Source organism: Neovison vison, chromosome 7 (genome assembly GCF_020171115.1).
Source record: "Neovison vison isolate M4711 chromosome 7, ASM_NN_V1, whole genome shotgun sequence".
Classification (NCBI taxonomy): domain Eukaryota; kingdom Metazoa; phylum Chordata; class Mammalia; order Carnivora; family Mustelidae; genus Neogale; species Neogale vison.
The window spans coordinates 6,181,426-6,207,239 of record NC_058097.1 but is presented as its reverse complement, the minus strand read 5'-3'; the positions used below and the strand labels follow the sequence as shown (position 1 = coordinate 6,207,239).

Sequence of the window (25,814 nt, the reverse complement as noted above, 5' to 3'; positions counted from 1 at the left end):
CTCCATGGGTATGTCCCTGTGGAAAATACTGTGCTCTTTTATGTGTGGGAATTCGCTTCCATCTTTAAAAAATACTAACGGGACCCTACTGTAGTTTTATCTTGCAGTTTGTTTTTCTGCTCAGCTGTTTGTTTGTTTTTAAGAAATACTAGTAAAATATCCCTGCAAATAAGCCATGGAGGCAGAACTCTTCTAGCATATTTTGTTTGTTTTTGTTTTTGTTTGTGTTTTTGCCAGACTTATTGAAGAAATGGCTTAACAGGGTGTGTTTTTTAAAACAAAAAGTATCTTTAAGGGGCTGAATTTTTATATTTATTTATTTGAGGGACCACGCACAAGCTTGTGGGGGGCAGTGAGGCAGAGAGAGAAAGGGAGGGTGAGAGAAAATTCCAAGCAGGCTCCCCCGCTACCCCAGCACGGGAGCCCAGCAGGGGCTCCATCTCACAACCCCAGGATCATGACCTGAGCTGAAGTCAAAGTCAGATGCTTAACCAGCGGAGCCACCTGGCCGCCCCTCTAAGGTGCAAGATTCTTAAACGATGAGTAGCTCATGCCTCCTAATTATGTCTTTAGACAGTTTCGGAAGATGCCGTTTGGCTATGAAGTTAGGGTCAAAGCTTATTTTCCCAAATGGTCCTTTTTCTTGCCGATAAATCTAGTAAGACTGAAGATTGTGTTCTGTTCTCGATTTTTCCCACCCCCCGTGTCAGCAGGGTGAGGCCATCAAAAATTTGGTGGTTGTCGTAGTTGAGCCACTCAAGATCAGATTCAAGGATGTGGGCATCAAAGCCCAGAGCCGTGGAGTAGAGACCAGCAGACGTTTCCTGTAAAGGACCGGAGGGTGACTACTGTCGGCCTTTCGAGCCCTGTGGCCTCGGGTGCAGCCGCTCAGCTCTGGCGCTGTGGGCTGGAAGCAGCCACAGGCCACACCCAAGTGGACGACCGTGGCTGTGTGTTAATAAAACTTTATTTACAAAAGCGAGGGCAGGGGAGGGGTGGGGCCCCCGTTTGGCCTTCGGGTCCCCGTTTGCAGATCCTGATCTGGACGCCTGGCCTTTCCCAAAGGCAAGTCTTCTGACTGGGGTCAGGGGGAGTGGGCGGACGAGGAGCGAGCTGTTGGGTCCCTCCGGATCTCCTGTACGGCACAGCTTTCTCGGTGTCCGTGTTGAGAAGACCTGCCATGGTCGAATCCCCTAGGAGGGCCGAACCTCGCTTCTCTCCCCGGCCCCCCCGGGACGGGGAGCTAGGTGGTTTCTCGTTAGCGGGGCGTGCACAACTGTGTGGCGTCTGGGGTCTCGGTGGCCAGCTCTGCGTGGTGTCCCCTTCCAGGGCCAGGGGCAAGGTCAAGCACTGCCGCATCCACCGGGACGGCCGGCACTTCGTGCTGGGGACCTCGGCCTACTTCGAGAGCCTCGTGGAGCTCGTGAGCTACTACGAGAAGCACGCGCTGTACCGGAAGATGCGGCTGCGCTACCCCGTGACGCCGGAGCTCCTGGAGCGCTACAACATGGTAGGCGGGTGGCCCACTTGCGCTTTGGCTGCGCGTCCGCCATCGTCCGACAAACCTCCGCTGAGCCCTCCCCGGGTGTGCGGGACGGCTCGGGGACCCGGGGACACGGACCCCGCCCTCGCGCTGCTTGCAGTCTCGTGTGGGGCAGATAACACGTGGGATCAACCGAAAAACACATCGTGGGACAGAGGGTGACGTGCAGTAGAGAGGGAAAGTGGGCGGGGGGGAGTCATGGAGGCAGTGATGGGGAAGGGGCTGCGGTTCCCGAGCGTGCTCTGGAAAGTTCTCACGGGGAACGAGGTATTCGGGCAGACTCGAGCGCTCCTGGAGGAGTGCTTCATGCAGCTAAGGACAGGAAGGTCAGCGGGTACAAAGGTCCTGTGGCGAGGGCGTGCCTGGAGGCTCAGAGAAGCAGCCAGTGTGGCCGGCACTGAGAGAGCCAGAGTGCAGCAGACCTAAGGAAGGACTCCTTGGAGCAGGGCAGGCCCCCGAGAGACACTGGCTTTTATTCTGAACCACCGGAGGGTTCTGAGCCGAAAACGGACCTGATCCGATTCCTGATCTTCGTTCCTGCCACGTAGGTGACAGGATACAGGATTCAGGATACACCAGCCACGGCCCAGGAGCACGCGTAGCTCTTGGCCGTGTGGTGGAGCACAGCCTGGCTTGGGAAATTCCCGTTCTGGAGGGGGAGCTGGACGGCTGGCAGGACTTGCAGGAGGAAGCTGTCCCGGGCAGGTGGATGGCTGGGAAGCCGACCGCAGCCAGAGCGCTTGGACCAGGTCTGAGGAGGGTCAACACGGGAGCCCAGACCTGACAGCCGGGACCCACGGGGCCGTGGGGAAAGCCGGTTCGAGGTCAGGGAGCTGCGGTGGCCCAAGGCCAGAGGGGACCCAGAGAGACCGTGACAAGAGCAGACAGAGGCGGGATGGGTGTTCAGTGTGAGCCGGTAAATGTAGAACGTGTCTGGGTTTGGGGTGTTTGCCGGTTTCCACGGTGGCAGTCCCTTGAGGGGGTGGCCTGTGTCCCCCCGTGGACGTGGAACTGGCTCAGGGGGCGGTGTGGGGCGGGCCCTGGCCCGCGGGAGCTTCTGCCTGCCGCTGCTCTCCGGGCTTGGCTTTCCTGCAGGGCCCGGCAGAGGAGGGCCGGCACAGAGATCTCTCTCCTCTGGGGGTGCAGTTTCCAGGTTTGGGGGAGCTTTTCAGCAGCTTCTCACCGTCTCCCCCAGGAGGCACGAGGAAACTGGGAGGTTTCAACGCTTCGTCCCTGCGGGTGGCCGAGAAGCCTGGCTCTGGGTCGGGCTGCCCCGGGCGCTCGGAGGGCGTCCCTTTACTCTGCTTTGCTCTTTTTCAGGAAAGAGACATAAACTCCCTTTACGACGTCAGCAGAATGTATGTGGATCCCAGTGAAATCAGTCCCTCCATGGTACGGTGCCATCCCTCCCATTCCCACCACGACCTGGTCCCCAAACGGACATGGAGCCCCCCCCACGCCCTCCCCCCAACAGAGCACGGCAAGGGGACTTGAGGGCAGACTTGCCCCTCCCCCCCGCTAAATTGATCTTATGTTATTTTTTTGGAGAAGGAATGATGATTGACAGTGTGACATCTGGTTTCAGGGAAGAGATTAATAGAATTCCCCCTAAAAGTGACGGTGACTTGCTAAAACTCCGAGGTTTGATGAACCACCTTTGGGCCAAACGGCTTCTAATTAGAAGTCTTTCAGATGTTTCTTGCTCACGGACGGAGCCCGTGGTGTTTATGGATTCCGTCTGGTTTGCTGACCTCCTTGCAGTGTGCGCCTTATCTCCCACTCCCACCCCGGCTGCGGCGTGACTCCCCCCAGGTTGGGGGGTGGCTTTTAACTCCGTCCCCAGCTCCTCCTCGCTCGGTTCCTGCCGAGGAAGAACGATGGCGAGTTTTCTGTTGGGTGGGGTGCACCCGGCGCACGGTTCACGGATAATTCTTGCTACCTGCAAATCCGGAGATGAGTTTCTTCTCTTCTTTTAAATGTATAATCCTTGGCCAGTGCAAATCCCAGATGAAGGCTCGGAAGGATGCGGGCAGGGGGGCTGTGTGTGAAATTAGTAGGGGAATTAGTAGGGGACGTTTATTCGATGTGAAGAAGCTGTTGGTAGTGAGAAGAAGGCCGCCTGTCAGCTGGATGTCAGGGGACGGTGGACACGGGGGTACACTGAGGAACCCCCAGCCAGTCTCGAGGGCGGCTACGCCCTCTTCACCCTCGGTTGCTGCCTTTCCAGAGAGCGGGCCAGGTCTCCTGGTTTTGCAAGACAAGCCATTCATCTGGATATTTTATGTGAATTCTCCCCATTTTTTTTTTTTTTAAAATCCCGGCCACCACCCCAAGTTGTAGAGAGACTCTCCCTGTCCTGAGTGAGACCAGTAAACCACGATGGCAGCTGGATGGGGCGCAGGCTCCCAGACTAGGGGGAGCCCCTCAAAATCATTACCATTGCTGCGACTGAAGATGGGTTAGCGGTGTCTGCACCCCTGGCCCTTTGTCTGCACGGAGACGCATTGTACCGCCCCCCCCAACCCCCCACTGCCATTTGTATTCTGTTCGCCTCCCTCTTGGTCCTGTGTGGGTGCCTCCTTTGCTTATTTTCCTCATGACCGTTCTTAACTAAAACTGGTGAACCAAACCCAACACAGGGGCTGCAATTTCAACTTTGAAGAAAAGAATGTTTTCAATATTCAGGTGGCTGTGCCAGTTTAGCTACATCCCCATCAGTGGCCACGTCGGTCATTTCGGGTCTTTGCTGTTCTGGTTAACACTAACATGAACTTCACATCTGAGGCTTTGGGCATCTTCTGCATTATTTCCTTCGGATGTGTTCTCAGAACTGGGATGACTAGAGCCATCCTAAGAGGACATACATATGCACGGGTGCGATTTCTGTGCCCACCGCACAGCCAGGACAGGACGGAGCTAGAATCTGGCCCGGTCAGTCTGGCTGGGCGCATGCGCTGTTTGTCATTTCGTTGTGCCTCCTGCAAGCCTGTTCAGCCAATGGACAGCTCATTTCTCTTGATAGCGAAGGCGCTGACTTGAGGACCTCTCCTGCCCTCTGAGAGGCTGGAGACTTGCTCCTCATGGAGGCCATTATATGCCAACTTCCTCTGCCACTGGCTGTACCTCGCAGCCTTAGAGCCTGGCAGAGACCCGTGAAGTTCACGGGGCAAAGTTGTATCCACCCTTGAAGGCAGATGTGCAGGTGAAACCACCTCTGTTTGGAAGTTCTTACGGCAGAGCTTTTAGAGCCCATGTTGCTTCTTACAGAATGGCAATAACTCACATGAACTGACTTCTGAGCTCAGCCACTTAACAGCTGGTTGATCAGGGGCCAGTCCCCATCCCTGCTCCCTGGTGACTTTGGGAGGCTCCTCTGCCACGCAGTGCCAGCCCACTGCCAGCAGATGGCACTGTAACCTTGGGCTGAGCCTCCTATTTCCTAATGAGAAGACCCCACGCAGATGCCTCTCTCTGCTGCTGTCTCCCAGCTTGACCTTCTCCTTCTTGTTTTCTCCACCAAAGCCTCAGAGAACTGTGAAAGCTCTGTATGACTACAAAGCCAAGCGGAACGATGAGTTGAGCTTCTGCCGTGGGGCCCTCATTCACAACGTCTCCAAGGAGCCCTGGGGCTGGTAAGGCTGACGGGGGGCTGGGCCACTTGCTGGAGGAACTTGACTTGTCCCTTCTTGCCGGTGGGACTGAGGCGCTGGCTGAGCTCTGGACCCTTTCTCTGCTGTCCTGGGCTGGCTTTGACCTTTGTACCTTCTCTGCGAAGGTGGCTTACGACATGCTCTATTGAGAAAAGCGTTAAGAACAACCTATCCCATCGTATTACGTATTATTTTATTTATAGCCGCAGCTGCCACTCACTGAGGCCTTCCCTGGTGCTGTGGGCCGTGCTAATTGCTTTCACACACGGTCTCACGAGATTCTTGATACGACCCTCGGGGTTGACTGTGGGTACCCCCACTTTACAGAGGTGGCAAATGGGGCTTTCCCAAGTTATCTAGCTACACACCAGTGTGGGATCTTCCCATTAGGGGAGCCTGTGTGTTACTTTAAATTCAAAATCTTAAGCTATCGCTTGGTCCTGTCCTGTGGCCCCAGCCTGGATGGAAGCGGGGACATGCTTAGGCCAGCGCCCCCTGGGTGTGTGCCAGCATTCAGCTATCTCCTCTCCCTCTCCACCTGGGAAAAAGTTTGGCTGCCCGTCCGTACATCCCTGGGTAGGTGGTCTTGCAGGATTATTTCTTACTGTGGAGCAACAACCGCCTCGCGAGTGTGGCATCTCTTTCTCCCGTGACACGGCGGGACCTGAGTTAGAGATCTGAATGGCGGCTACATTTGAGCGCCTCTTTGTGTCAAGAGCTGGTTTAAACGCTTCATCTGAAAGAACTCACTTAAACCCACTCAGTGACCCTGAAAGCCTACCCTGCATTGTACAGATGAGGAAACTGAGGCACAGACAGGTACAGAAACGGCCAGGCCCACACAGCAAGCGGGGATTCGAAGCCAGGCCTTCTGACTCCAAAGCCCGTATTCCTGACTTGACTCGTGTACTGGGTTCTGTGGTTTTCAGAGTTTTTTGTTGGCCTGTTTGTTATTTTTGAGAATTCTCTCTTTCTAATCCATATCTTACCTGGATTCCCAGAGTCCAAAAAAAAAAAAAAAAGTAGCAAAACAGTGAAGTGCTGAAGCGGGGTGTGGGGGCTGGAGCCCCTGTTTGTAGGCTCCCGGCCTCCATGCGCCATCCGTGGTATCGCCCACCTGTCTCTCCCTGAGGGGCCCGGCCAGAATCCGGGTCTCCCCTGGGCCCACAATGCCCCTTTCTGTAGCCTGTCTCTGTAAAAGGCCCCAGTTCCATGTGTGTGGGTGACTTTCACCAAGCCGTGGGCAGACCTCTCTAAGTCACACTCTTTTCCATGTGTGAAACTGCCTCCTGCCTTTTCACACGTCCGACGTGGGGTGCTCTAAATTTCCAGAGCCCTTGAGATGAGCTGAGAGTCTGGTGTCCGTGTCTTTGGTGAAGGGCTGTGGGTACACTGCCTGCTGAGGTCCCCTCGTTTCCTTTGCTCTGGTGGCAACAGCACCATCCCCAGGGGTGGCGGGCATGGTCTGCCTTTTTTTTTTTTTTTTTTTTTTAAGATTTTATTTATTTATTTGACAGACAGAGATCACAAGTAGGCAGAGAGGCAGGCAGAGAGAGAGAGGGGTAAACAGGCTCCCTGTCAAATAGAGAGCCCGATGTGGGGCTCAATCCCAGGACCCTGGGATCATGACCTGAGCTGAAGGCAGAGGCTTTAACCCACTGAGCCACCCAGGCGCCCCTGGTCTGCCTTTTTGTGCGTCCTCCCAACCTGGGGCCAATATGGTTAGGGGACCGAACCACTAGGATGCATTTTAGAGCGAAATGAATGCTCCTGTCAATAATTACACCAACAACCAGACAACAGGTCTGAACCTGGTTCTGGGCAAACGATACATATGGTCACCCTGCTTATAGCCAGTCTTTGCCCGAAAGGGGTCTGGAGAAACGCGGGGGATGAGGGTGTCTGGTAGTCCTCTATTTCCACCAGGCCACAGGACAGCCGATCCTCACTGGGCTTATTCAGGTCAGCAGACGTTTACTAAGTGCTTTCCACCACCTCTGAGTACCCATTCAGTTAAGATCAACAAAGGTCTCACATAGTGGGGAAGACAGAAGTAAAAGTCATATAAGGGCACAGACTGCCTCCCCATTTGTGGGGACAGAGGCAACAGAAGCACAAAGGAGGAACATTTGGGCTAGGTAGAAGTCAGGGAAGGCTCCCTGGAAGGGGCATGCCTGAGCTGAGTCTCACATGGTTGTTAGGGACAAGCTAGATACAAGGGGCATGGACCAAGGCCTGTAAGCCAGGCAGGGGCAGAAGGGTGGGGGCAACAGGCTGTCTGGCAGGAAGGTCAAGTTTGAGCCACAGAGAGGCAGGAGTTCCTAGGGTCATGCTAAAGCATCTAGGCTCTGTTCTGAAGACTTTGAAAGCTGTGGGTGTGCCCCCTGGCTGCAGAGGGTACGCACAGAGTGGCAGGCCCTGTATGCGTGGGCACTGCTTCAGGGGAGAACCTTAGAGGTGAGCACAGTTTGGTAGAGTCGAGACACATACACGGATCAGTTACGGCCCTTATTATCCGTGCTATCGCAGAGGAGAGGAGGTCACGGGGGCGGTATTTTGGCTGAGTAACGAGAACTAACATCATTTGAGCACTTACTGTATACTGGGCACTGTTAAAAACACTCAGCCTATGCGGAACCCTCTGGTCCCAGTAAAGCCCTCTGCGGGAGGCCCTGGGGCTATTCCCGTTTGACGGTTGGTGGTGGAGCTGGAGCTTGATTCCTGGCTGTCTAGCCCCAGCCGCGTTCTTCTCTCCCACGCTGGTCTCTGCGGTCACAGCTCTCCCTGAAATGGGGCACAGCCTGCCCTAGGCTTGAGCATCTCCCTCACAGGGTCTCCGAGGTCTCCCTCAAGCCCGGACATTTTTGGTGCCCTTGAGCAAACACGAGAATCTTGTTATGGGGAGGACACGGCCCCTCCACTCACTCACTGCTGATTTAAAAAAAAAAAAAGCAGAGGATCCCTTTGAAATGCCCGGTTGTCACAGATAATGATCATCCCCTCTGGTCACTTGGCCGCTTGCCGCTGCCCCCTGCAGTGGCTGCGATCTAACGAGCAGTGAGAGATCATTAACATGGCCCCACGAAGGCCCTCGGATGCCCTCTGTTTTCATCTAGGTGGAAAGGGGACTATGGAACCAGAATCCAGCAGTACTTCCCGTCCAATTACGTCGAGGACATTTCAACAGCCGACGTGGAGGAGCTGGAGAAGCAGGTGAGCCCAGGTCACCGCATGGGTAGGGGGGAAACGTCCATCCTGTTCTTCGAGGAATCCGCTGAGCTGTCTCCACAGGGCCGTGTCACGCACGCTGCTGCCGTGTGGTCCCCGTGGAGCAGCAGAACAGGGACGCCAGAGTGACAGGGAAATTGGGATTGTCCCCCCAGTCGTGGGCGAAAGTCACGGTGACAAGCCCGTCATGTTTTAATCAGGTTGTGCTGGGCTGGAAGGCTTGGCGTAGGCAGGAGAATTCCCTCCGGAGTGAAAATGGCCAAACAGGGAATTGGTCCCTTGCCTCAAGCAGCTTGCAAATGGAACACGTTTACTGTGGCTGCCAGACACTCCGGACGTGCTTAGTGTGAGCAAGAAGGTTGGCCGTGCTGGTGACATTGCCAACGTGGTGTCTGTTCCCTCCCCTCCTCTTGCCCAGAGCAGAGAGCCTCTGGGGGGAGGTGACCGCCCTGCACCCAGGAGGGACTCTCTGTAACGAGGTCTCTGAGGCCTTTTCATGCCCAGAGAATTTCCTAAGGGAGATGGGGCAATCCTGGAAGGCTGCATGGAGTAGTGGACACTGGAGTCTTAGAAGTCAAGTTAGAGATCAATAGCGAGGCTGGCAGAAGGGAATTCCGGCCGGGAAGGACAGCCACAGCAAAGGTGTGGCTCTGCGCACGTGGCTGTGTTCAGCAGGTCGGGCCTAAGGCAGGGATGAGACCCTTCACCTGCCCCGCTCCGCCCCGCCCCGGTCAGCATTATCCTGGTGAGTGGGTGTGGGGTAGAGGTAGGACCAGCAATGGGCAGGTACGGTTCTGCCAGCTGGCCAGAGACCAAGCTCTTGTCTGTCACAGCCGGACCCTGGTGCCCCGCACACGCAGGGGCAGGTGCAGCTGAGGCCGGCCAGGGCCTGGGAAGGCTTAATGCAGATCCCAGAGTATGGGCATCGCAGCCCTAGGACGTGCGGAGCCGCAGAATGTTCTGGAGCTGGCCTTTAGGAGGCTAGCTGGCTCCCTTTCATAGTAATGTCAGAAGAAGGGTCGGGGCTGGGTTTGGAAACCAGATCGGTGGGAGTGCCGGCAGCCCTCTTCTGGAATTCACCAGGCTCGTGTGCACAGACCGGAAGAGGAACCGCTGAACCTGCTGGGTCCTGCCGGCCGCAGGGTCCCCGTCAGCGGCACGCGTCCTTGTCGAGTGCGCGCCCCACAGATGCGTCTTGTAGCGAGAATGCGTTTTAGACCGTTGCACAGGCAGGGTCTCTGCGAAACGGCGTGCTCTGGAGAACGGGTTGTCTTTTTATTATTCCCGTTCAGACTAACATGAGTTATGTCTCGTTTCTTCACAGATTATTGAGGACAATCCCTTAGGGTCTCTCTGTCGGGGAATATTGGATCTCAACACCTATAACGTGGGTAGGTGCACTCGTGGGCGGAGCGTGGATGCCCGCCCGCAGCCCCGCAGCCCGAGCCTGTGTTCCAGTTAGCAGACGAGGAAAGCCAGCCCCTCGGGGACCAGGTCCCATGGCTGGTTACCAGGCAAAGGGGGCTGGGCTATTTGGGTTCGGGCCTTCACTTGCACTGCACTTAGCTCGTCCACACCGCGTCTGCAGAGCACGGCCCTCGGCTCCGCGGTTATGGAGTCGGTGCTCAGAGCCACAACTGAGCCTCTGCTTTGCCACTACTAGCCGTGTGACTTTGCCTCCACGAGCCCGTGTCCCCATCCTATAGCATGAGTATAAAATGAGTAGCACCCCCCGAAAGGTAGTGAAGGGGGTCCAGTGCGATCCAGTATGTGCCGTCTGCTTACAATGTTCCTGGCCTGCAAGAGCTCAGACATGTCGCCCCGATATTACTGAGCACGTAATTCCTCCTCCCATGGCATTTTCTTTCTAGAAAATACTTTCTCTGCAGAGAGCATCTATTGCATGCCCGCCTCCTAGCTTCTGGTGGCCGCTGGCGATCCTTGGCGCTCCTGGGCTTGTGGCTCCAACGCTCCACTGTCTGCCTCTGCTTCGGGGCCATCTTTCCTGTGTCTGTGTCTCAAATTTCCCTCTCCTTTCTCTGGTAAGGACACTAGCTTTTGGACTGGGCAATCCCAAATCCAGAAGGATCTCCTCAAGATCCGTAAGGACATCTGCAAAGATCCTATTTCCGAGCGAGGTCCCACTCACGGGGCGGGGGTCAGGCCGCGGACTTTGCTTCTCAGGGACACGCCTCGGCCCGCGGCAGCTCTCGGGCTGGGACGGAGGGGAGAGGCCGGGCCCCGCCCGCCGCGGCGCCGACGCTGGCTCACTGCGGGCTGGGGCCGTGCACCCGGCGGCGTGGGCGGTGTGAGGTCCGGCCTTCCCGCGCCCGCTGCTCAGGACCGCCGCTGCTCTCTTTCCCCAAGTGAAAGCGCCCCACGGGAAGAACCAGAAGCAGTTCGTGTTCATCCTGGAGCCCAAGAAGCAAGGCGACCCCCCGGTGGAGTTCGCCACGGACAGGGTGGAGGAGCTCTTCGAGTGGTTTCAGAGTATCCGGGAGATCACGTGGAAGATGGACACCAAGGTGGGCACTTGGCTCGGCCGGGCTCCCTCGGAGGTGGGGGGGCAGGGGCGCTGGGGCCGAGGGAGGACGGGGAAGACGGGGGCCGGGCCACAGGTGCGCCAGTCGTCACGGAGCGGAAAGGGACCCTGGCGGTCCCCGGGGAGGCTAGGGCTAGGGTGGGTGGAGGGATCCCGGCTGTTTGGAGCCTCTCGGACCCTGCGTGTCCGTCCCGGAGTAACGTGTTCTTGGTTGGCAGCCTCGTTCAGGGCGGCCTGCGTCTCCGTAGCGAGCATGGCCCGAGCTCCCCATTTGGGACCTGCAGGGGCACCTCGTCCTCGACCCGTTCTGACCTTTCACCAATGTGTTCTGTTGGGGGGGACCTTCCACTTCCAATAGGAAGGGGTGTTTCCAGGTTCATCCTAGCTGGAGCGCTGGTGTGAGGCCGGAGGGGTTTTGAGAAGGGCGCAGATCTGGGTCAGAACGGCCGGGCTGGACCCTGGGCCTGTCCCCACGTGTCTCTGGGCCTCCGTTGTCTTGTCTGTAAAGTGAACCTGTTTCCTACGCCACAGCATTCAGGGCGGAGGAAGTGAGATGATGCGCGGAAGGGGCCAGGCCCTGCGCCTGACACAGCGGGGCTCGGGGGACTGTCTCTCTGTCCCACCAGGACGACACGGGCCCGTGGTACTGTATCTGGGATGAGGGAGCAAGGTGCCACCTGAGCTTTCTTGTGGGTTTGCCACATGCCCTGCTGCTTCTAAGGCAGATCTTGACCCAAAGGACTGATTTCTAAGCTTCCTTGGAATCTCGTGGGTGCCTCGGCCCCCTGGTCACCGTTGATTAGTCTCCCTCCTCTGGGGTCCTGGGAGGGTCACCCACCTGTTCTTTCCTTCCCTCGAGGCAGGGGCCCTCACATCTTGGCCAGTCTGTGGTCCCAGAAACCCCTGCCCCTCTTTTCTGCACCCTGGAATGTGGTCATCTACTTGAGAAGGCTGTTTCTGGGGGACTGGGCTGATGGCACCTTCTGGGTAGTGTCCACTCTTGCCCTGTGGCCGACTCTGTTCCGAGGCCTTACGTTCTTCCCAAGGCTTCTCCCACCCCCACCAGACACGTGGGATGTACCTGAGCATGTGGCCAGCGTGGCTGTGTGTGCTGCTGCTGTGGGGGAGCCTCTCTGTTCTCCTGTGCCTCTGCTCAGGAGAGGGGTGGGCGCACCACGTCCTGGGCTGCATTTGAGAGATCGGTCCCCCCTGCCTTCTAGGTCTGTTCTCCTTGCTGGCTGAACCACTGTCATCCTGATCTGGAGGGCACTGTCAGCCAGCATGGGACAGGACCCTCCCGAGTGTGTTCTAGGATTTGTGGTTCTGGGACCCCTGCCACGGCTGAGAGTGGCGAAAACAGTAATGAGAGAGAGCCCTTCGCTGCTGTTCCCTATAGCCCTTGTTCTCCATCCCCAGAGCCCCGAGGCCGAGGCGGGTATGTGGGGCTCCCCAGGAGAAGGGGTGCAACCTGGTGCTCTCTGCTGTTCTTATTGGAGACCCATGAGCTTATTGGGGACCCGAAGGCTCCCCACCCCCTGCAGGAAGGGCTCTGAAATGCAGCCTGGGCCTTCACATTCGGTTCTCTGCTTTTGATCTACGTTCCTTCTTAACTGGTTTTTACGTCTGCTGATGCTTATTACACGTGAAGGTTAAGAGAACAGCAGTCCACCGACCCCCCGGCACAAGTCCTGGGGAAAGTCACAGGATGAGCGCTGAGCTCACTGCCGGCTCCTGGCCAGGGCCTTGCCATCGACCCCTTGCTCAGGGCTCTGTGACTTGACCGTGGAAGGCAAAAGTCCACTCACCAAGATCTATCTGCTTAGTTTCCAGAAGCCTGGCCAGTGCAGTGGGTTGTGACTTCAAATTCTGAGACCGCCTGTTGGGTCTAACCTAACGGGTCTGGAGAGTAACTGTTACACAGTTTGGAAGGAGTGAGAGGTCTTTCGTTGCTTTCTGCTGAGGTTGGGGGTGGGAGGGACACCCCATGGCTTGTCATAGCTCTGTGCTTAGTGAGACCAACTTTCCACAACTCAGCCTTGCTGGGACGCGTTCCACCGCCCTCGTCTCCTGCAGTTCTGCTGTCCTTAGCGGGGGCACGTGTGGGGCCGCCCGAGGGGCTGCCCTCTGTGGCCTTCCACATACCTGGTGGGGTGCACAGGGCTTCCTGCTTACATTTTGGAGGCCTTAGAAGGGGAGTCTTCCAGTTAGCCTTATTTCCTAGTTGTGGAAACTGAGGCACAGATTATACAATGTGCCCCGAGGGCCAGCGTTTGAGCCCCGGTCTGATTCCAGTTCCTGCCGTCCTAACCAGGGGGTAGGAAGTCTCACTCACCAAATCAGCTGTGCCCGGAACACTTGCTCCCCGCACAGGGCTCTGTGAGGACGGCGCTAGGCATGAGTGGTGCAGAGCACAATTCCTTTCCTTATCCTGGCTGGAGTTGACCAGGAAGGCTTCCTGGAAGAGGCGTGATTGGGGTAGAACCCAGAAGCAGGAGTGAGCTTCTGGACTGGCAGAGGAACGATGATTGGGGCGCTGGGGGGGCGGGGACGGTGTGAGAAGCAGGTGGTCAGTGCTGTGGTTTAAAGGGACCCAGGATATGAACTCAGTGGGATTTTAGAAAAATCTCTGGGAGATGATGTGTGAGGGATAAAGCAAGGTGCTAACAAAGATGAGGCCTGGTGCAAAAGCCTCTCTTCTCGTCCCTGGCCTGCTGTGGAGTGTGGATACGCTACTCAGCTTTGTGTGCTGCAATTCCTTTGCAAAATGGACACAAATTCTACCACTCACGGGAGGTGGGGGCCACCCTCCGTCGTATCCATCATGCACGTAGCATGTAGCGTGCGAGGCCTGAGGCTAAGAAGCCCCATGACCGGTGAAGGGTAGCATCTGCACATCATTACTGCTCCAGCTTCCCCCTTTGCCAGTGGGGCAGAAGCAGAATTTGGGGAGATCTGAGAAAGGTGTGTGGTTTGGGGTGAAGCAGGCACTCATCCGTGCACAGATGGGGACCGAATGGATAGTGTGTCCTCCACACTAGGCTCCTGGGGAGGCTTTGTCGCGAGGCTCCGTGCAGGGACAAGGGGGTTCAGACAAGGAGGTGCAGCGCCGACAAGGACAGGAGGTCTTGGACAGCTCTAACCGTGTGACTTTCGGGGACTGGATGTGGCAGGAGCCCGAGAGCAGAGGGTCGAGGAAAGTGGGGTGCTGACAACAGGGACCCTCCCCCCCCTTCCTGGGAACCATGCCCAGGGATCCAGCTCGACCCCAATTCTGGGCAGAAACAACAGAGGAATTTCAGGAGACAGGAGAGGAGGCGTAGGGCAAAGGAAAGCTTCCAACTGTATTAAGGATCCAAGCCTGCAGGAGGCAGAAAGGGGACGGGGCGGGGGGTTCTGGGGAGGAAAGTGGGGGCAGCCTCAGGGCTGACGCTGGGGCCGGCTCACCAGGAGAACAGCATGAAGTACTGGGAGAAGAACCAGTCCATCGCCATCGAGCTCTCGGACCTGGTCGTCTACTGCAAGCCGACCAGCAAGGCCAAGGACAATCTCGGTACGTACCCCCGGCTCTGCCCCCACCTTCCCTGCAAACCCTGCTTTCCTTTGGAGTCAGGTGCTGTCCGAGGGCAAAGAGAGAGGCTCCCGCTCCAGGGCTCTAAGTGGACTTTGTCCTCAGGGCGAGGGGACAGGAGAACTTCCAGGAGGCACGTTAGCATCCCCCTACTGCTCCAAACAACCACCACCCCTTTGCTTGCTTGCAGCCCTGGAGGCCAGGCCTCCAACTTCAGGGTCTCTGGGCTGAAGTCCAGGTGCTGGTAGGGTCCTGCTCCATCCAGGGGTTCAAGGGGAGAGTCCGTGCCTTGCCTTTTCTGGTCTCTGCCTGTGTCTTGTGGTCATGTCTCCCTCCCCTTCTCTTATCCACAGACCCTACGTTTAGGGCCCAGATAATCGCCCCCTTTCAGATTCCTTAATGTCATCCCATCTGCACAGTCCCTTTGCCACTGTAAGTCACAGTCCCAGGCTCCAGGAATCAGGACCTGGAGGGCTTCTGGGGCCATGGAGCTTGCCGTAGGAGGATTAAAAAAGGAATCTTTTCCCATCTCCACAGGAGTAAGTTCTTGGCCCTAATAAGATCCTGTTCTTTTCCTCCCTCTTTGTTTGGTCTGAAGCCTCTGTGATTCCAGGATGGAGGGCCAGAGAAACAGCACTGAAGCCTAGTTACCCGTCACGGGGCGGCGGGTCCCTTGGTCCCTGTGGCGGAGCTCAGAGCCGGACTCAGCGTGGTCAGGGGCGGGAGCCACAACTGCACAGTCCTGTACCTTGGCACCCCCTCGGACCGCACCCCTGCCTGTAGGCAGCAGACTCTCCCTCCCCCATGGGTCCTGGTGCACTTGTCTTCTGCACAGTATCTGGGAGGAGGAAGCCAGATCCTAAGCCCTCCTCCTCCTCCTGATTCCTGTGGCCATCTGCCACCATGTCCCCTTCTGTAACTGTACCACTCGGGTTTTTGGGCACAAGGCTGGTGGTGGTTTTAAACAAGAAGTAAATGACACGAATCCCAGACCACAAGGCTGTAGGCATGTGGGGATCCTTGGCAGGCAAGAGCCAAGAGCAGTACCGGTGAGGGTAAGAGCATCTCACCCCGGGCCATCTCGGCCCCGAGGTTCCTGGTTTCTGCTTCCACCTGCGCATTCAGCTGGCGCAGCAAACATCACGACAGAGCAGCGGACGGAATAAACGGTGACTCCCTCTCTTATGCGCAGAAAACCCCGACTTCCGAGAAATCCGCTCCTTTGTGGAGACGAAGGCGGACAGTGTCGTCAGGCAGAAACCCGTCGACCTCCTGAAGTACAACCAGAAGGGCCTGACTCGAGTTTACCCCAAGGGACAGAGGGTGGACTCCTCCAACTATGACCCCTTTCGCCTCTGGCTGTGCGGCTCCCAGATGGTGGCTCTCAATTTCCAGACTCCAGGTAAAGGAGCCCTGATGGGGGCGTCGCTCCAGGCCCAGTCCCCTGTCCCAGGATCTGCCAGGGTTCACCCAGCACGCCAGTGTCGGGCTCAGCCATTGAATGGAGTGATGGTGGGACACTGGGCTTCTGTATTTGGCAGGCTCTTCGATGGCAGGTGACGGAGTAGGGTGGCTGAAGGGAGAAAGGAAACACTTAAGCTCCTGGAATGAAAGTCCAGGAGTTAGCAGCAAGCTTCAGGCACAGCTGGATCCAGGTGTTCAGTGGCCATCCTCAGGGAGCTCTTCTCCTGGCCTCTCCTCCTTTGAGGGCTTCACGCTTAGACTCTCAGAGATGCTCACTGCCGAGAAAAGCCAACATGCAAAACATGTTCATACCAGTGGTAGCACAAATCACAGCACTGGGCTCTTTGGTTGACGAATCTCATCAGTACTCTCCTTTACATTGTTTTAATGCCTGTGCAGGATTCCGTTGAGTGGAACCCTACCCTGTTTAACAGGTCTCCCCCACCGAGGCACTTCCCTCATTTGCTCTTAAGGACGGCCCTGCCCTCTGTAAGCTTACGTGAGCACGGCTTCACAGATGGGGGAGTCCAGCGGCGGGACCGAGAGCTCAGCGCCGGCTAGGTCCTCCCACACTGGCACTTGGGCCAGCTTTCCTGAGGAGGCCCACTAACACCTGCACCCCGTCGTGCCTGAGCTCTGCGGCCTCCCCAGAGGTGAGGGCCTCCGGAGAGACCGTGGGAGGGAATGCGAAGCGGGCCAGTGTTCGAGTACACCTTTCCCGTGTGACTTCACCAACATAGTCAGCCTTTTTGATCTTTGTGCGCGCGACAGGTACAAATCGATGTCACAATGGTACGCCTTACTAGGAGTAAAGTGAGCCGGTTTTCTGTGTACTTAGAAAGCGTTTTCTTTCCTGCAAACTGTTCGTGCTTTTTACCTCATCTCATTAATGGGGTGAAGTCCTTTATAGCAACATTATCAGATCGCTTTTGTGTGTTGCTCCATCCCTGTCACTTGAGCTAAAATGATTGTGTGTGTGTGTGTGTGTGTACATGCAGTCTCTTTTTTTCAGTGTTCCAAGATTCATTGTTTATGCACCACACCCCGGGCTCCGTGCAATCCGTGCCCTCCTGAATACCCACCATCTGGCTCACCCACCTCCCCAAAACCCTCCGTTTGTTTCAGAGCCCACAGTCTCTCATGCTTGGTCCCCCCCTCCGATTTCCCCCAATTCACTTTTCCTTTCCTTCTCTTAATATCCTCCGTGTTATTCTTTATGCTCCACAAGTAAGTGAAACCATATGATAATTGACTTTCTCATGTGCAGCCTATCTTAACTGAAATTTTAAAATTAACTCTCAGGAAAAAAAAATGTAAGAAATTTTGAGCATTGAGTAGGTTTTAGTGTCACATTTAGAATGGTGTTCGCCAGTTGGGATTTTTTTTTTTTTTTTTGAAACTCCTAATTTAACGACTGCCTGAAACTTATTTTTGTAAACAGGTGTAAATCACCTCCCACCACCCTCCACCCCAGCACGGCCTGCCTAGGAGGCTCCCTTTCCTCACCTGGTTTCCTTTCCTTCCCAGATAAGTACATGCAGATGAACCACGCCTTGTTCTCACTCAATGGTCGCACGGGCTACGTCCTCCAGCCCGAGAGCATGAGGTCCGAGCAGTACGACCCGATGCCTCCCGAGTCCCAGAGAAAGATCTTGATGACTCTGTCGGTCAAGGTAACTCAGGCCTCCAGCCCGCAACGCCTGTCACCCTGCTGAAACCATCGACGTCCAGTCACTGTTTCAGATCTGAATTTCAGGGCACCCCAGGTCCCAGGGAGACTTGGTCACCTCCCTGTGTCACCTGCCAGGGGAGAGGTAGGATTTCAGGTCTTGCTGGGTTCAGCAGGGTCTCGGTGACATCAGCCTCCGGCTAGAGAAGGAGGGAAATAAACATAGGAAATGGCCATTTGGTCTTCACAAAGGAGAGACTGTCTCCCCACAGCGGCCAGGTTTAGAGGGTGAAAACGGATGAAAATGCATCCAACTTTCTGAGAACATGTTGCCTCTTTGTAAGAGTTTTGGTTTTTTCCTCTTTTGGAAAGTATGCAAGAGAGAGATCAGAATTGCATTTCTCATATGATTAAGGAAGGAAAAAAAAAATTCAGCATGTGTCATGAAAAGTCTTTTTTTTAAAAAATACCACTTTCTCCTCTGTCCTTTCCTGGGCGGTCTCTGGAGGTTCTAGGGCGGTGGGGGGGGGGCGGAGGTGTGCATGTGTGCATGTCTGTGCTCGGGGAGGTCTCTGATGGCAGGAGGGTTCCCATCCTGGCTTCTCCAGCCCTGTTTCCCCATGCAGGAGAGGGAAGCAGTGGGGTGACCCCTGCTGAGCAACGTCAGGCTGCCTGGACCTCCTCTGGTCTGACTCCGGCACCGAGACTAAGCTCTCTGCTCGGGAGGACTTCCAGTACTGACCTTTGGTGTCCTAGGTTCTCGGGGCTCGCCATCTCCCCAAACTTGGACGAAGTATTGCGTGTCCCTTTGTGGAGGTGGAGATTTGTGGAGCTGAGTATGACAACAACAAGTTTAAGACAACAGTTGTGAGTAAGTTGCATCCTGGGGGGGTTTGATGTACTTTTATTGCCCATGGCTTTTCCTTCATCCCTCATACCTGTACTGTCCAGCTTGGGTGGGGTTGGTGCGGGGGGGAACACAGGACCCCACCATTAGTTGGACACACACCCAGCCACTCGTGGTGGGAGTCCTGGACCAAACCCCTGTGCTAGGAAGCTGGGGTGACGGAGGGTGGGCCTCTTTGGGCCCCGCCCGCTTTATCTATTGTGCCCAAGGCTAAGACACAGAGACACAGACAGTGTGGCTGGTCCACAGGCGTCGGTCCAACCTGGGCGATTCTATCCTCCAAGTGAAGGGAGACCCTGAAGCCAGGAAGAAATGGTCAATGTTTTAAGGCCTGGGATCACTGTCCCCAGTAAGAGGCAGCCCGAGCAACAAATCACACGTGTACCAGCTAAACTGACATTTCCCGGGGGGTGGGCCAGGCCCACAGCTGCCCTTGCTCCAAGAGGCTGGTTCACCCCAATTACTCCAGAACCCACATCCGTTCCCCCTTTTCAGAGAGCCAGCCCCACTTCCTTGTCCAGAAGAGCGGTGCAGCTCCCCACTGTGATCTCCCTGTTCCCTGCCCTCCTACCCCTGCCCAACCCGGGAGCCCAGAGGGAAGCGGCAGCAAGGGGTGTGGTCTCTCTTCTCTGCTTACTAAGGACCAGAACTCTGACAGCCGCTTTACTAGGCTTGCTCCTGGAAAAATAACTATTCTTAGATTTTGGCCTTGATGCCTATTTATAGGGCTGCTAAGGAGATTCAAAAAGGCTGAGGGACAAAAGAGGTGGTTTAACCGGGAGGGGGCAGGACCAGTGGAGCCTGTGCTGAGCCTCTATCTCCTTCCAGATGACAATGGCCTCAGCCCGATTTGGGCTCCAACACAGGAGAAAGTGACTTTTGAAATTTATGACCCCAACCTGGCGTTTCTGCGTTTTGTCGTCTACGAGGAAGATATGTTCAGTGATCCCAACTTCCTTGCCCACGCCACTTACCCCATCAAAGGAATCAAATCGGGTAAGTCATTTTAATTAAGAGGTGCGGTCTGGGCTTAGCAGGACTTGAGGTTTGTGCTGCTGGCTTTAGAAAGAATGAAGCAGCATTCTGGTTTTTATGACATTGTTGTAAAAGGGACTGGGTGGCTCAGACAGCTGATCACATAAAGTTGTCCCCAGGAGTATGGACTGGACCAGGGAAGGGAGGGGAGGCTATGCCCTGCGCAGCCAGGCCTCTGACCCCCCACACCCGCCGGGCTGGCACTGTGCCCCGGGAGGGAAGGAAGGGGCCCCGCGCAGCTGGGAGGCGCAGTCTCCGATCTGCTGCTTCCCACACCAGCAGACCTTCACCTTCCTGTTCCATAAAATTGGAACCGTTGATAAACTGTTACATCGTTAAATTGGTTAAGCATCTGCCTTTGCTCAGGTCATGATCTCCGGGGCCGGGGATCAAGCCCCATATTGGGGTCCCTGCTCTGCGGGGACTCTGCTTCTCCCTCTCCACTTACTCGTGCTCGCTCTGGCATGCAAACATGCACAATCTTTAAAAACCCGAAAAACAAAGAAACTGTGTCCCATCCCCACCCCAGTGCAGAAAGACCCTCCCAGGGAGGGAACATGGGACGCGTGAGCTGGATGTGCTTTGTGAACGGGACTGTCCTTACCTTGTCTGGTTTCTGTGCTTTGACTCTCCTGCTGGATTGTGTCACCTTTGACAAACAGGCCCTCGCTCGATGCCGAATTCCCTTTTCCCCCTTCCTTAGCATTTCTGTGGGACAGAGCCACGAGATCATAGATCCTTTTGGAGTCCTCATGAGGTCACTGTTCCCCAAGGATCATTTTTCAAGAGCCACAGATCCTTCATTTTAGTGATTTATATACCCATATAGTCTTTTTTCTTGGTGGTGTTTGGAAATCTCGTGTCCCGTTTCCTTTGTTCTAAACTTGAAACAATAGCTGATATTCCCAACCCTCTGCCTTCCTTAGTGTCCTAAAGCTGATCATTTCCAGCACCTGCCCAGCTAACCCTGGGCCTAGAAAGTGCAGGTCCCTGGCCCTGTCCCTGGGTGCTTGGCTCTACCTGGGTTGGGGGACAGGCAGGGGCAGGCTTCCCCAGCTCCTCAGCGGGCACCTGGAGAGGACTGAGCTCAGCTGCTCATCTTACCATCCAGGAAACCAATTCCGAAGTGAAGGAGCAGAGAATTTTGGAGACAGCCGTCTTCATCATGTTCTCTCACCGGACGCACATGTGAGTCCCTGAACTCTGCTATTGGGCAACCCCTCTTGCGGACCCGGCGGCCTCAGGCAGCTACTTTAAAGCTAGCAGTGAAGCTGCAGTTCTGTAATGTGCGCTTCGACAACAGCGGACAGTGAGGCTGGGAGAGATTTCCTTCTATGGTAACTGTGTTCTCAGCGTCCCCCGGAACCACCCTGCCGTGCTGTCAGGACCTCGTTACCGTGTGCTCCGGAAGGAGAAGGGATGTGAGCTTTGTAGTTGCTCCTAATGCCTTGGAGAGGGAGGTCAGAGTTGATGCTCCTGGTACCTTACCCGCCGAATTGTGGCCATTAATCTAGAAAATGTTAGCACTTAGCTTGAAGATTTAAAATACAAAGGACAGGGGCGCCTGGGGGGCTCAGTTGGTTAAATGGCTGCCTTCGGCTCAGGTCATGATCCCGGGGTCTTGGGATAGGGCCATGCGTTGGGCTCCCCGCTCAGCAAGGAGCCTGCTTCTCCCTCTCCTCTGCCTCTCTCTCAAATCAATAAAATCTTTGTAATTTTTAAAAAGAGCCGTAGGTCATGGATGATGAAACAGGTGACCTTTCCCCCGCTGGGAGCATGGTCGGTAAGAACCTTGTCTTGCTCCTGTGCAATTCCCAGCGAGGCCTGGCACGTCCATATTCAGGGAAGGCGCGCAACAACACCTTTTCGCATAAGGCGTTGGGAGCCTTCTGAACTCACAAACTCTGCCCACGGCCATTAGGGACGCACTTAAGCTTTTGAGCCAGATGGAGCTCAGAAAGGAAGGAAAACATCGTTTACTGCGTTTTGCGCCTTCGACTCTTTAAACCTTGCAGCAGTCCTGGGAAAGGGGTTTTATCATCTCTGCCTTTTAAACGCCAGCGCTTTGGGGCCTAGAGATGCTAATTAACTTGCTCAGGGTCACGCACCTGCAGGACCAGAGCTGGGCTGCAGACCTGGGAATGTCTCACCGCACACTCCACGTTCGTCCTACTCTGAAGGCCTTTGCTACTCTGATAAACCAAATACGGAGTGCGCTTCAAAAGACATCTCTGTTTCCTTTGTGTGTATGACACAACCCAAACCAACAACAACAAAAGAACCAAACTGTTTTGGGTGAACTGGGAAACACCTTTCTGCCCTAACCCCAGGACACATGAAGACGGCTCAGGAAATGAGAACTGGCCATTGAAAGGAGGGGTGTGGGGATGGGGCACACTTCTCCAAATCTGGGGGCACATGCTGCCTGTCGAGTCTAAGCAAAAGGGCACTTCCCCGTCACTGGAGTGTGCGGGCTGCTTCATAGCCTTCCCGAGTCCAGGCTAGTACATTCCAACAGCCACTCAGCACCTAGACAGACTTCCCCCCCACTGTCCCCAGACCAGCTCTTACAGATGCAGAATTTCAGGCCAAACAACCAGACCAGCAGACAAGCCAAGACAAATCGCATCACCTAGAAGGGGAGAAGAGAGAGAAGGGGCGCCTGGGTGGCTCAGTGGGTTAAGCCGCTGCCTTCGGCTCAGGTCATGATCTCAGGGTCCTGGGATCGAGCCCCACATCGGGCTCTCTGCCCGGGGAGCCTGCTTCCGCCTCTCTCTCTGCCTACTTGTGATCTGCCAAATAAATAAATAAAATCTTCTAAAAAAACAAAAAAGAAAGGGAGAAGAGGTCAGAAAACTTCACTATTCACAGAACACAATGTCCTCAAAATCCTCCCGGGAGAGGTCTGACCTGAGGGTTTTATACCCAAACTGTCAGTCAGGTACAAAACCGAAGAATGGATGCGTTCAAGTACGTGGCGTTCGAGGATTTTAGGTGTCACGAGGTCGTGCTGAAGAAAATGAGAGGGAAAGGTGAGCCAACAAAAGCACTGACAGAGAAGCCCAGTAAAAAGGTGATGCGTACTGGACGTTTGAAACTTACACACCATGAAATGCACAGATTTTCAGTGGGAAGACACGGACACCAAGTCCTGAGGTCCAGCTTGTGAGACGCCTGCCAGCGCGCAGGAGGGACGTACCCAGGTGTCCACGTCTCACGTGGCGACACATCTACACGCCTGTATGCTAGATGAGGAGTGGGTGAGTATGGTTAAAAAACCATAGGAAAAGGTTAATGACGGATCTGTGTGGCTGGCACACAGTGTTCTTGTTCTGTTACCTTAGCTTTGCTGTATGTTTGACAACTTTATAACCAAGTCTCCTTTTCTGGAAGAATTACGGTTAGAAAATGAAACACTATATACCTGACCCTTGAACAATGTGGCATTTGGGGATGTCCATGCCTCAAGCAGTAAAAAAGCCACCTAGGAGTTTTGACTCCCTCCAAACCTACTCACAGCCTACGGCTGACCAGAAGCCTCGTAACCGTCAGTTGACACAGACTTTGTATTTTATACTGTATTCTTAAGGTAAGCTGGAAGAGAAAACATATTCAGACACTTAGAGTACTGTACTTATCGGGAAAAAAATCTGTGTATAAAGTGGACCCACCCAGTTCAAACCTGTGCTGCTCCAGGGTCAGCGGTATTTACACGGAGTGTCTTATAGAGACAGTGATTCAGCTTACCCAAATGAGGGGAAGGAAGGAGAGAGGAGGTGTGGCCTTGCAAAAGGTACATCAACTTCCTCACCCAAAGCACTGGGAAGGGAGAGAGGGATCAGTCAAGTGATACTGTTCAGGCTCTCCGAGAGCGTAAGAATGATCATCGGACAAGCCCAGACCCGGATGGTGGAAGTCAGAGGCAACGGTGCGCGTGCCCTAATGCAGGCATGGCTTGTCCAGGGGAAGGAGAAGACAATGCAAGTAAAAGCTTTTGAGACAAACTAGGGCCATAGCATCTCCAAAACAGAAAGTTAAACGAAAACCATCCAGTACTACCATTAGTGACTTAGAAGAAATCACGACAGTGTCTTGGAAAGACACTGTGAACATGGCTCCTTCTGGAAGAAGGGATTATGAGCGGGTAGGAACGAGATTTCAGTTTTTACTATGTATTTGTTTAGACTAAGTTAAAACAAGCAAACCAACCAACCTTTGAGAGGTGTTGTCATAAACATTTGTGTGCAGGGAAATCAGCTCTACCTCAACCCTCCCCCCTAAATTATAACTTAACAATGAGTGTCCTAATTATAAATAGAGAAAGGCTTTCAGAGGAAGATCAATACTGCTATGGACTGCCAAGGGACAGATTTCCTACTATTAGAAATCTTTCGGGATGACCCCCCCCCACCGCCCCACCATCCTATGGTTTGTAAAGGTAGACATGGAGGAGGGGACACAAAGGTGCGTTACTCCTGTGAGTCTTCTGGCTTCCAGAGGACATAAGGAATTGAACCACAGATGCAGTCCCTCTAAATGTGTCGTGTTCTGTATGTTTGGATTTCTTTCAAGGGAAGGATTTTCATTTCTACATGGCAGAGATCTTTAACTGCACTTTTCTGTGTGGGGCCATCTGTTGGAGCCGCATGCTGGAACGCCTGTGATGGGCCATCAGGAGGGGACCCTGGTTTCCAGAAAGTCATCCCCCAGCATAGGCCATTAACTTATCTGCTTCTGGCACTGGATGTGGGATCCCCAGGAACCCTAAGAAAGCTAAGGTCTGATGTTAATGGCCTGTCTTTGCATTACCTTTCCATTCTCTGCTGCAGGATTCAGATCTGTTCCTCTGAAGAACGGGTACAGTGAAGACATCGAGCTGGCTTCCCTCCTGGTTTTCTGTGAGATGCAGCCAGTCCTGGTGAGTGAAGAAACGCCAGTTGGGGGTTCCCTGAGCTGTGTCTGCTGGTGGGGTGGGAGTGGCCTCTGGGTATGGTTGGCTGATGGACTTAAACACCCGTCAGGAATTATGGAGCCAGACATGCGATGTCAAAGAATTCCTCCGTGGTCCCAGGTTTTCCTCCTAGCATCCTTCCTCCTTCCGTCTTGGACAAGGCCGTACGATTCTTTGAGTAGGTCATGGAGTTGGAAAGGGTGAAGCTCTTTGGAAGTTCCGTATAGTTTCCTTCTAGCAAGTAGAGTCAAGCCAGATAATGCTTTCCTGGAAGAGTTCATCTTTCCTGCATGCTCCCCCCTGCTGTCGGTGGTGGGGGGGTCCCTTCAGAAGGGCTGAGAGCACCCACCAAGGCCATGCTGTGGCTTGCGCTGGGGCCGCACATTCACAGGGCTCGGCCCTACTCTTGTCCTTCTCTTTGCTCCTGAAGGAGCCAGCCACCTTGGTCCTTTTGCCAAGTCCTTGAAGATGTGTAATCTCTCTTTTGATTAACCAGTTTGCAGAGGGTTGATGTGAAGGGCTTGGCCTCGATGACGGCAGCAGCGGGCTGGGATAGTTCAGGTCTCGGGTTGCTGTTAGGAGAATGTCTGGATATGTGATTTCTGGAGCTGCACAATCCTCTGAACGGCCTCTCCCACAGAATGAGCCCCACTTGGCATGTGTTTTTGCAACCCCATGATGTGGCCAATGCAGTCTTCTAAGATCTTTCCATTTCCCCACCACAGAACGCAGCATGGGTGGGGTGAGTGTGTGGCCACCCCACTTCTCTTTGGATAAACCAGAAAAACCATGGTTCTGGACCCCAGTGGTCTGATGTGTCCTTGGTCATTGGCCCTGGATATGCATCTTCTCTTCTCTGTTTTTCCTTGGATAGAGGCTGTGAGTTCTCTAACTTGTTGTTTTGGCTTTAAGAACTAAACAGGGATTTGGAAGTTGCTTATGTGGCATCTTCCACAATAAAGCTGAGAACCATCCAACGGGAAAGGGAGATGGCAGGGGTGGAGATGCCTTTTAACAGCTGTAGCCATAGTCCGTGCAGTAAAAATTCATGAACTCGACTCAGAGGAGAGAACATTAGGCATTTCTGCATAGCTGTCTGCCTTACACTCCATTTTTGCAACCTTGATAGTTTTCCACTTCAAAGCATTTTATAAACATTGAAATGGAAAAGGATGCAAAGATAAGGACAGACAGACAAAGCACCAAAAGCAGGAAGCGACACTTAAAAGGCATAGTTCTTTGGGGGCCCGAGAACTT

The 25,814-nt window shown here is 54.6% G+C and overlaps 1 protein-coding gene and 1 long non-coding RNA gene across 4 annotated transcripts in view; one reads left to right on the top strand and one right to left on the bottom strand.

Moving 5' to 3' along the window:
- The window catches only part of PLCG2 (phospholipase C gamma 2), a 141,926-nt gene that overhangs the window by 95,310 nt on the left and 20,802 nt on the right, over positions 1–25,814 (top strand). For 2 of the 3 annotated variants that reach the window (XM_044255664.1, XM_044255665.1), the window contains 12 exons: positions 1,330–1,510; positions 2,864–2,935; positions 5,066–5,175; positions 8,310–8,406; positions 9,746–9,812; positions 10,789–10,946; positions 14,411–14,513; positions 15,724–15,933; positions 17,523–17,668; positions 18,421–18,535; positions 19,400–19,567; positions 24,436–24,524. In XM_044255664.1, the coding sequence (XP_044111599.1) occupies positions 1,330–1,510; positions 2,864–2,935; positions 5,066–5,175; positions 8,310–8,406; positions 9,746–9,812; positions 10,789–10,946; positions 14,411–14,513; positions 15,724–15,933; positions 17,523–17,668; positions 18,421–18,535; positions 19,400–19,567; positions 24,436–24,524 (1,516 nt within the window). Of the gene's footprint in view, positions 1–1,329; positions 1,511–2,863; positions 2,936–5,065; positions 5,176–8,309; positions 8,407–9,745; positions 9,813–10,788; positions 10,947–14,410; positions 14,514–15,723; positions 15,934–17,522; positions 17,669–18,420; positions 18,536–19,399; positions 19,568–20,717; positions 20,897–24,435; positions 24,525–25,814 lie in introns of those variants that run through there. The other variant, XM_044255666.1, reaches the window with a different exon arrangement.
- LOC122911199 lies at positions 17,745–20,549 on the bottom strand. Its single transcript, XR_006385443.1, has 3 exons — positions 20,211–20,549; positions 18,407–18,496; positions 17,745–17,795 (listed from the first exon to the last, which is right to left on the bottom strand). It is a non-coding gene; the product is annotated as an uncharacterized LOC122911199 (long non-coding RNA).